Here is an 11,082-nt window from a genome sequence, read left to right as displayed (position 1 = left end):
GCCGCATGAAACACCGCGGCCGCCCCGCCCCGGGGGCACGGCACGGGCGGGGCCTCGCCGCCGCTCCCCATTGGCTGGGGCGGGGCCGGCAGCGCCCCCTATTGGGCGGGGCGGGGCGGCGGGTCTCGGGGCGGCGAGGTACCCCCCGGCCGCCAGGGAGCCGACAGCCCCCAGCGGGGTCCGGTGGAGGCGGCGAGCGGCGGGGCTGGGGGCTGCCCTCCGCCCCGGTCCCACCGCCGTCGGGCAGGCCAGGCGGCGAGTCAGTGTGGCTCAGTTCCTGAGAGCAGCTGTTCATAGAACCATTGAATCGCAGAATCACCGGGATCGTTGAGTGCAACCGTTCCCATCAATCACTAAACCACGTCCCTGCGCACCTCGTCTACCCCTCTTTTAAACACCTCCAGGGATGGGGACTCAAACACCGCCCTGGGCAGCCTGTTCCAGTGCCCAATGACCCTTTCTGTGAAAAATTTTTTCCTGATATCCAATCTGAACCTTCCCTGGCGGAGCTTGAGGCCATTGCCCATTGTCCTGTCCCCTGTCACTTGGGAGAAGAGGCCAGCACCCTCCTCTCTACAACCTCCTTTCAGGTAGTTGTAGAGAGCAATGAGGTCTCCCCTCAGCCTCCTCCAGGCTAAACAACCCCAGCTCTCTCAGCCGCTCCTCATAAGGCCTGTTCTCCAGCCCCTTCACCAGCTTTGTTGCTCTTCTCTGGACTCACCCCAGAGCCTCAACATCCTTCTTGTGGTGAGGGGCCCAGAACTGAACACAGGATTCGAGAAGCGGTCTCACCAGTGCCGAGTCCAGAGGGAGAATAACCTCCCTGGACCTGCTGGTCATGCCATTTCTGCTACAAGCCAAGATGCCATTGGCCTTCTTGGCCACCTGGGCACACTGCTGGCTCATGTTCAGTTCCTGGTGGGAGAGAAGCAGCCGCATGTCAGCCCGGCATCCTGAGCTGGGAAATAAGGGGAAGCCATTCCAGGGGCAGGGGCTTCAGTGGCAAAATTGGGTCTAAGTGGAATAAACACATGGGTTATTGGCCACTCTGTGTTTCAGCCTCAGCACGTGGCAGGACGCTGGCACCGAGGAAGGAGGGATTCAGTCCCATGGTGACAAATCTGTGTCCTGCAGGCCTGTGGGAAACATCTCCCTGAATCCCACAGATGAAACTGTTCTTGGAGCCTGCCAGGCTGCTGGGACACTCAGACAGTTTCAGTTGGGCAGGGAATCTTGGGCACTATTGTAAATGGCCCATTTCCTTTTTATGATAAATTGTTTTATGAAATTCAGAGAGTCAAGCTGAGACACAGGGGAAAATGGATTTATTTTCTTGTTATACATTTCTTCTTTCAGTCTCATGTTCTGGCTGTCTGTGTAGCCCATGGAAGTCTATGGCTATTCCTGGAAGAGGGTGTCCTTTCTAGAAGTGTCCTCGTCTATAAGTAAGGTCATGGTTGCTGCTGCCCATCTCAGGGTTGCAGATCCTCACTCCAATATCCTACAGCTCCTGCTGAAGCATCTCCCTGGGCAAGCACAAAAGGAGCTCTGCAGGTGCCAGACCCATGGATTAGTCTGAACAACTCAAGGACATAGCTTGTGGGTTTTTCTTTGTAATAAGGATATATAAAAATTTCTGAAGCACTTCAGGACAGCACCAGCTGAAAATAAAAGAGAATTAATACTTGCACAGGAATGGAAGCCATTGAGGTTACAATGTCTTCAAATTTCTTACCTGTTATTTCCTGTTGACTTTAATTTCTTTAAATGTCCTTTGTCACTACGAAAAACATATGGCTCTCTAGCATCTCTCCAGCCAGTCATTTTGAATGCCTGGGAGAAGCAGAAGTTAATTTCTCCAGAGCTGGCAAATCCCATTCACTGTCCTCCAGGACCTCATTCATTTTTGCTTTGCCTTCTGGAAGTAAGGAATAAAGGAACCAGAGAGCATTTCTCTGTGCTCAGATGCTTACAATAATCTGTTAGGTACTCTCCATAAATTCAAATGTTCCTGTTAGACTTACAGCCAGAATAAATGCAGAGGCAAGCTTACAGTACATCATTTTCATTTACTGCCTGCCTTTGGGTTTTGTACAAATTCAGTCTCTCATTCCTCTCCATTTTTTGACCTAGTCATTTATATATTAAAAACCAGCATCCTCCCTGGAGGAATAGACCCATAATAAATTACTCCTCCATTGTTTCGTGCTTGAGGAATTCTATTGGTGAGGTTTCCATAGATTCACAACCCAGAAACTGTAGAAAATGCAGTTCTGCTACTGATCCTGCTACTTTTATCTAAACTGCCTAGTGCTTGGAAGAGAGCAATTTAAGTATGAAGGTGGAGAATACAAACAAGACAAAGTTCTGTTGTTAGACAGTAAAAAAAACCCCAAACATTCTCAAGGATTTGTAGGTGTGTAATAATTACACAGTGCAGACTAAGCACAGGAGGACATCGGGATTCACTACAAACACTAGTTTTCACAGAGCAGTCCCCATTAGCAATGCATTCATTATATTTCTGCATTAAATAAGGGACTCCATAATAAGCTGGTAAACAGTGACTTCATGCTTCTGTCTCCTCTTAGCTGGCCTCCAGTAATTAAAAAATGTAACATGAAGCTTCCAACATCAGCTAAAACCAGAGGCTGTACCTCAACTTCGCAAGACTAGCCATGTGTTGTACGTGTTTCCAGCACAATGCTGGGGCAAACAGTCTCTTGTGAGGCACTGGAGATGTCGAAAGTGCTAACAGTGTCAGCCTCTCAAATTCTGTTTGCAAATGGGTTTACATTTTCTCTAAAAACAAGAACAACCAGAAACAGCTTGTCAGAGAGACCAATGAGGTATACAGCAAAAAGGCAAAGGTGACTTTTTTACCCCTTAGAATTATTTCAAATCCCACATCAGAAATTTAAATAGCTGTGTGGGAAGCAGCTGTGCTAACACCCTGGAGAGAGCAGGCACAGAAATCATGTTTCATAGTTCCCCACTTTACCTAGAATTCTTCTTAGCTACTTAGTAGGAGAGGAGGTGATGTGAATCGGGTAATGGGAGAGGTCACCCAGAAAGGCAGTTCTGTCCTCACTGCAGATCTAATCTTCCCGACAACTTGTAGCTTGTTTCCCCTGGAAACGTTAGTAAAAAATCCAGTTTACTTGGAATTTGACACATCACCATTTTTTAAGAGATTCACTCTACTATTGTAAGTAGACCTTCGCACAAATACTGAGGAAGGAGCTCCTGCAGGGAAATCTGGAAGCTCAGTACCTAATGCAGTTGCCTTCTAAGATGCTAAGGCATCTACCAAGGACTGGTATGGTACAGGATAGTGCTCTTGGCTTTCCCTTGCCCTACACGTGCTTTTGAGGAAGACCACTTGTACAGGTCTCCTTCTCCAGACAACTTGTTTCACAGTCATGTGAAACCCAGCACACTGGGGTTTTTTTCCTTCCATTTCCCTTTCCCTCGGCGAATGAAATAGCCGTGCAAAGGACGGAAAGGGATGGATAGTGAAGGGACTGGGCAGCATTTTGTTTAGCATTAGCAGTCTATTTCTTAACCTTGGCTCAGAAGGGAATTCACAGGAGGAGCACCAGAGGAGACACATAAGTGCCAATTTGAGGTTGGGTTGGGAAGTCTCTCAACCTTTAGTGACCAGAGAAGGAACCCAGTGCTTCTGTTCTCTTAGGGAATGAAGGGTTTGTCTCTTTTATTTCACTGTTGCATGGTTTGTTTTCACCTCTGGCATGCAGCAACATACGGAACATACACTGTTCCCTGCCCAGACACAATTAAACCTCAGACTCAGGCACTCTGCATCCACCTTGCCACTCCATGAATCTGAAGGACTCATCACAGCAGATTTCTACAATGGGAAACAGGGTCCTTCCCTCACACCACAGATGGAGCTCCTCTCCTTCAGCAGGCCAAGGCGAGTCTTCCCGACACCCAGGGATGGGGCCGTGGCAGTAGGAACTGCCCAAGAATGTGGGGAAACACAGTTACATCAAGGGAAGAAGGGCAAGCTTCCCAGCCCACGAGGTATTCCTGCTCTAGGACTGTGAGAGAGCAGCAGGGAAGCCCTTTCCCTTGGAATGCCAGCTATGCACCCAGCATCTGAGAGCCTGAAACCCCAACAGCCAGCAAGGGTCAGCCTGCTGGGCCTCCAGGCTGAGACAAACTGAGCTGGACCCAACCGAGCCAGGCTGGGCTGAACTGAGCTGGGTCCAACTGAGCCAGGCTGGGCTGAGCCGAGCTGGGCACAACGGAGCCGGGCTGGGCCAAACTGAGTCGGGCGGAACTTAACTGAGCCGGGCCCAACTGAGCCGGGCTGGGCCGAACTGAGCCAAGCCAAACCGAGCCGGGCCGACCTAAGCTGGGCCAGGCCGGGCCGGGCCAACCCGGGCCGTTCTGGGTCCCACCCCCGCCCCCGGGCGGTCTCGCGGTGCCCGCGGAAGCCCCGCCCCTCGCGTCTCGCGAGAGCGGGCGGCCAAGATGGCGGCGGCGCGGGGCCGGTGAGCGGCGGGCGATGCCGGCGGGACGGGACTCGCCGCCGCGGCTCTGAGCGCATCGACCCCTCGGGCCGCCGCCGGCGATGACCGGAGAGAAGCTGCGCTCGCTGCGCAGGGACCACAAGCCCAGCAAGGAGGACGGGGACCTCCTGGCGCCCGGCGAGGAGGAGGCGGCCGCCGCGCCCGGGGGCGTCTTCACGGGCGGGCGCGGGAGCGGCGGCAAGGGCGGCCGGGCCGGCGGGCACCGCATCTTCAGCAACCACCACCACCGGCTGAAGGGGGGCCCCGCGGCCGGCGGGACCGGGCCGCCCGCCGAGCCCGACGGGTGCCCCGCGCACTTTCCCGTGCACGAGTGCGTCTTCAAGGGCGACGTGCGGCGGCTCTCGGCGCTCATCCGCACGCAGGGCATCGGCCAGAAGGACAGTCACGGTGAGCGGGGGGCGGCGGGGCCGGGGTTGTGTGGGGGTAGAAAGGCCTCGGGGCCTTCGTGCGGCACCGGCGCCGCGCCGGGGAGCTGCCCCTCGCCGGCCCCGCGTCCTAAACCCGCTTCCTTCACCAAAAATGTGGCGATTTGAAGTATCCCGGCGCTGTCGGGCGCGCTCCGGAGCGGGTCTTGTGGCTGTCGGTGGAGCTGGCTTTGATTCTTTTCCCCAAGCTAAGAAACACCCTAACGAAACTCTTAATACTTTAGTTCTGGGGTTGTGGGAGCCAAAATCCTGTTCTCTGTTCCCCTACAAGCTTGCTTTGGACACAGAAGCAGCAGCAGAGGGGGAAACTTTACCGTGGAATGCATACGTATTTAAAGTTTTGCTAGGGCATTTTAAAATAATGCATTTAATTGGTGAATGTTTTACATTATTTAATCGACCTGTCAAACCAGGTGAAGTTTTGTGGTTAACTTTCGTGTCTGTTTCCTACCTGTTTCAAGAGCAAGGTGATCCATTTCTGCTGGAGAGTGCCAGGTTATGCTGTATGTGGTGCCTGAAGTTGTGATTAAAGGGTACAGTTAAGTTCTTCTTTTGATTAACAGATAAATGTACCCTTTGTTTTACTTTGTTATGTAAAATAAAAAGGAACGTTAAGGCAGAGCAACCTTTGGGATTGGTACAGTAGGAAGAATAATGTAGTTGGAAATTAAAAGGCATGTCCGTGATAACATTAGACACTCTGAAACACAAACTAGTGCCTGTGGAGTAACATACAGCTCAGTTGTCTCAATCAAGTCGAGAAGGAGTATTTCTTACAACTGTCATAACGTTTTTCCAAGTATGTTGTTATAAATTTAGCTACAGATATATTTATCCTCTCATCTTTTTTCCAAGTGTTGCAGCAGAGACTAGTATAACGAAAGTAACAGACTCGGGAAGAAATTTTCTCACTCTCACTGTTCCTTCTGCTGACTTCTTCCCTACACCTCCTCCAATTCCTCATGAAATAACTTATAATCGTAAGCTTAATGTCTTTACTTTGAAGATACTTCGTGACCCGTCTTTGCTGCGCTATCATCTTCACATATATGGATACCACCCTTTTTTTATAGATGTACTTGCAGATATGTGCATGTGTGTGTGGTTTTTTATATATATATAAAATTTTCAAATGACCTCTTTCTGCTTTCTCGGTGTTGTTTACAGTAGGAACACTTTATGTCTCATTGTCTTCCTCTGAGTTTTTACTTGAACTGTTCCTTTGCTTCTGAGTTTGCAGAAGAGCCCCAGCCACGAAGCACTCGTTGTTCTGACATACCAAAGGACTGACTAATATTTCCTTGTTATTGTTTTCTTTCTGCCTGAATCCATCTGTCACTTGTTTACATATTTGAATTGTGAGTTATTGGGGGTAGATAACTTCTGCTTATAATTATACTCAGAAATAAGCCAGAAGAGTCCTAGTGTGTGATAAGAAGATGATATCAGGGAGAAAGAGCTTCTAGTAACGGTTATTGTTTATCATTCATTCTCACTTTTAGTGTGTGGTTAAGTCCAGAAAAGCTAAGTCCTGTAGAATGTTCAGCTCTTGGTGTTCTGATAAAAGAAGCACTGGCTATGTCTGTAAACTAAGTGCAACCTGCCTCGCTTTTTAAATTAACCTCAAGAAATACAACCCATTGGAAGGCCAGTATCGGTAGTCCACGAACAGTGAGTTTCTGGGGAGAAGCCTGTGTGTATACCAATTAGATTATTTTTATTTTTAATACAATATCATTTAAGAGCTTAAACATATATTTGGAATCAGAACATGGTATATTCTGGAAGAGGCAAGTCTTCTTGCTTCTTGGGAAACAGACTCAGATTCCAGGTAGGTGTGCCAGGTGTCTAGTGAAAGGCCAACAGCCACATATGCACATTTGTGGGGACAAGCACTGTATTTTATGTGTGGTTTTGTACAAACAGTTTTTGTCATGCCCAGGATGTGCATGTGCAGGAGTTCAGGCACTGTCGTATCACTGCTTTCCTGGAATAAGGACCTATAGGCTATATAGCCTGGGGAGAGAAGCTTATATCCACGTTTCTCAAAGCTATAGGTACTGTTGGAGTTGTCTTTAGATGGAAAGGAAGTGTGAGATGTGTTTGTGTGGTGAATCAAGCTGTTGCCCAGAGAGAATAGATTTGATTCCTACTGTTGAAGTATGTGCCCATTCATGTTATAGTCAGTGTTTAGAAATGATTGTATCAAACACCTTATCATTAGGATTAAATTGCATGGAAGTCATCAAAACTACACGTCAGCCACTTAATTATTTACAATGCCCTTTTTATTACAGCTCTCTTGCATAGGTGAATGACACAGCTGTATATTCGCACCCTTCTCTCTCTCGCCCGCAGCTGTCTTGTGTAGAGCTACTCATTTCATGGAGTTGAACGCTTGGTGCTGCGGCTCTTGGTGCGGTTCATTGAAAACCTCAAGCTGTTAAACTCATCCACACAACTGAAAGAAGTGAAGCTGCCCTCTCCCCCCCTTCTGCCTGTCCTGGCAGAAATGCCTAGTTGCAATGAGCACTGGCTTGGAAGAAGTTCACCCTTTTTTCACTGAGACTGATTTCGTATCAAATGATTTGGTATACGCTGGATAGTAAATATTCCAATGAGCTGCAGTTCTCCTCACCATAGTGAGGCAACTAAACGTGATTTGTATTTTAGGATCAGTGGAACTTCAGGTTGCAGTGTGATAGAATTCCAGTGGATCAGTTCCCCATGAGTCCTGTAAATACTGGTACTAATGGATTTATCAGTCTGGGACTTATATCATCCAAATGATAGCAAGAGCATGATTGTGTGTCTCTGCTTCAAGCAGCTGCTGGGATGGGAGTTTCCAGTTTCAGATCCCACCTCTCCCAAAGGAGCAGACGTTAACCTGTCCCATTGTGCCTGCCAGCCAGCCACGTTTCTGAGACAAGATGTATGTACAGTCTTTGGCTGCAACCTGCTGCAGACCCTGATGCTCACTGCTGCTGCTGCTCAATATGAACGGCTGGCAGCTGTTGCTGAATTGGAGATTGTAGCAGCTCTGGTTTCCTTTTCCCTATGGTATCTGCCTTCCCTCAGTTTTCCTGGGCAGAACGAAAGCTTGCCTCTGTTTAAGACTATGATTAGACAAAAGAGGAGTCTTGCTGCTTGAGCAGCTCTTCTGGTTCTCTTGTTGGAGGGAAGAACTTGCAGACTGCATGACCTTGAGTGATTCCTAGCCATAATTTCTTCATTCTGTGACATAAAACCTTACATAGTTTGGATGGCTTATTTTGATAAATCAGGGTTAAGTTTGCTACTGATAAAACCCATTTTGTTTGGCCCAGAGAGCAACAAGACCTCCCCAGCTTTATCATATCTGAGGAGGGATGATCACTGATGGAACTGTTTGTAATGATGTTCCTGGTTCGAGTTTTGGATATGTCAAAGCTAGTCTGTTGTTTTGGCCCTTGGTGGGACTGTTTTCCTTTTGGGAGGGCATCAGGGAGGCATTTGGTTGATGGGCCCAGACCGACAATTATATTGGGGTGCCTCACTTCCCATGGAGATGTATTAGTGAAGTAGCAGTGGCATTTTGATGGAATGAAAATGTATGTGAGATGTCCGTGGTGCTTTTGGGGTCTGATGTGCTCTGTGCTCCTTCTGCAGCCCTGCCACCACATTCCAGCCAGCGCCCCAAAGCACCCACGCACCATTGCATCTGCGCTTGTGGAGCTTGGCTGGCCCAGGTTAAGACCTGTTTGGAGGGGGGTTTGTCAGGTGTAGGGAGAAAAAGGCCTGACAGGCTGGGTAGTCTGGGATGGTAGGAACTACTGTACCTCTTTCTGAGTTTAGTCATCTCCCTTTTCTGTGTCATTGCCTTGCCTCTCCTCTTACCACTTTAACTAAAGGTGTTTTCCTGGCTTACCTGTTAGTGTGGCTACTCATTTCATCTTTCTGGTGCTTGTTAAACCTTGCCAGGGACTCATTGACTGAAGACCAGCAAGCATGCTACCTGTCTCAGCTTCCTCATCAATAGCTTTTTATTTCTTCTGCAATTGACAGATCCTTGTCTGTGTGCTTTGTCAGTTATCGTACTGTTGGTTTCTGCATGCTCCTCTTCCTCTCTCCCTTGTGTCCCAGGTTTCCTATCTAATTTCTGAATTGTAAACTTTTTGGTGTGAAGATGATCATTTAGTCAAAGAAAACCATATACTGGAAGAACTGTCTGGGGGCGATCTAGTCCATCCCCTTGCTCGAAGCAGAGATAACACTGGAGTTAGGTCAGGTTGCTCAGAACCTTGTCCAGAGGAGGTTTGAAATTGTGTGCGTTACTGCACAGCCGCACTTTCTGCCAATAATGGCTGAAGGAAATCCAACAGAGTTCTCAGGAAAGCTGTCAGGGGCCTGGTTTGCTTTCATTTGGTTGTTTCTTGCCAGTATACGGAGCTGTCACTGCTGCTGGAGCTCTCTGACTGTTTTATTCACTGTTTGAAACGTGGAGTCTTTTTTCAGATGTTAAGGTTTATTAATGGTAGAGAGAACCTTAGTGTAGAGCTATTTCTGCATATATATATATTTCACATTGAGGTCCTTGATAAGGTGAGGAAAATGGTTATCCCTGGCTTGCATATTTTGAGCTTTCCGAGTACATGGTTTGGCTCATTGTCAAGTTTCTTCCTTATAATGTCGTTATTTCAGACACTTAACAAAGAATGGCTGGATTCAATATTCTAAATTATGTTTTGGCTCACAGATGTTACAAGACCTATTAATAGAAAATTTGAGGTTAGCTTAGAGTGTGCATAATGAACAAGGATGTAGCTGTTTGGTGTTGGTAGTGGCCTGCAAGACTGATTTCTACTACACATTGAATAGCTTATTCAAAGCCACTTATAAACTCTGCCTCTGGCTGCTGGCCTATCTTGATAGAAATTTCATGACACCATAGTGTGCTGGCAGCCTTCCGATGTTTTGGGTTGCATCTTCTACATGTGCAGTACCTTGTCCTTTGCATGTAGGAAGTACTTATTGCTAACATGGTGCTGTAAAATAACCCTAAAACCAAGTGCATTTGTTATAATTGCAGAAGAAGTGTATTTTCCAGCAGTTTTTCTGTTTACTAAGAAACTGTTTAATCATCTGAACACTAATACAACTAAATGGAAGAATTCTGTGTCTGTAAGCTACATGAAAAAATGCGTCAGAATTATGGTAGCAGTATTAATCCAGAATAACAACTCTCTGTACATATTGAAGAAGAGCAGTACAAAATGAGTCATATGTGTAGTCAGGAGAATAGGGTCCTGTTTGTAATATCTGCTAATAAACTCAGGAGCTTTCTTTGGAAACGAGGTATTAAAAGCTTAACATGAGCTTGCAATGCGTGCTCACAGCCCAGAAGGCCAACTGTATCCTGGGCTGCATCAAAAGAAGTGTGGCCAGCAGGGCAAGGAAGTGATTCTCCCCCTCTACTCTGCTCTTGTAAGACCCTACCTGGAGTATTGTGTCCAGTTCTGGAATTCCCAGAATAAGAAGGATATGGAACTGTTGGAATGGGTCCAGAGGAGGACCATGAGGATGATCAGAGGGCTGGAGCACCTCTGCTATGAGGGCAGGCTGCGAGAGTTTGCGTTGTTCGTCCTGGAAAAGAGAAGGCTCTGGGAGATCTTTTAGCAGCTTTCCAGTACCTGAAGGGGCTACAGAAAAGCTGCGGAAGGACTTTTTACAAAGTTATGTAGTGATAGGATGAGGGGGAATGGCTTTAAATTAGAAGGGAAGAGTAACCAGGTTGGAAGAGACCCACCGGATCATTGAGTCCAACCATTCCCATCAAACACAAACCATGCCCCCTAGCACCCTGTCCACCCGTGCCCCAAACACCTCCAGGGAAGGCAACTCAGCCACCTCCCAGATTTAGATTAGGCTTTAGGAAGAAATTCTTCAGGATCAGAGTGGTGAGGTGCTGGCACAGGTTGCCCAGGGAAATCATGGATGTCCTCTCCCTGGAAGTGTTCAGGGCCGGGTTGGATGTTGCCTTCAGCACCCTGATCCAGTGTGAGTTGTCCCTGCCCATGGCAGGAGGTTTGGAACTGGTTGACCTTTAAGATCTCTTCCAA

General features: G+C 47.9%; 1 protein-coding gene across 1 annotated transcript in view; it reads left to right on the top strand.

Annotated features, from left to right (window-relative positions):
• The first annotated feature begins 4,545 nt into the window (after positions 1 to 4,545).
• LOC138723103 (ankyrin repeat domain-containing protein 13C) overlaps positions 4,546 to 11,082 on the top strand; it is a 28,144-nt gene continuing 21,607 nt past the window's right edge. The window contains exon 1 of the mRNA XM_069861989.1: positions 4,546 to 4,946. Coding sequence (XP_069718090.1) covers positions 4,601 to 4,946 — 346 coding nt within the window. The 5' untranslated portion in view covers positions 4,546 to 4,600. The remainder of the gene's footprint in view (positions 4,947 to 11,082) is intronic.

This window comes from Phaenicophaeus curvirostris, chromosome 8, assembly GCF_032191515.1.
Source record: "Phaenicophaeus curvirostris isolate KB17595 chromosome 8, BPBGC_Pcur_1.0, whole genome shotgun sequence".
Taxonomy (NCBI): domain Eukaryota; kingdom Metazoa; phylum Chordata; class Aves; order Cuculiformes; family Cuculidae; genus Phaenicophaeus; species Phaenicophaeus curvirostris.
Note: the sequence above shows the minus strand (reverse complement) of the source record. Positions and strands in the feature narration are given on the sequence as shown.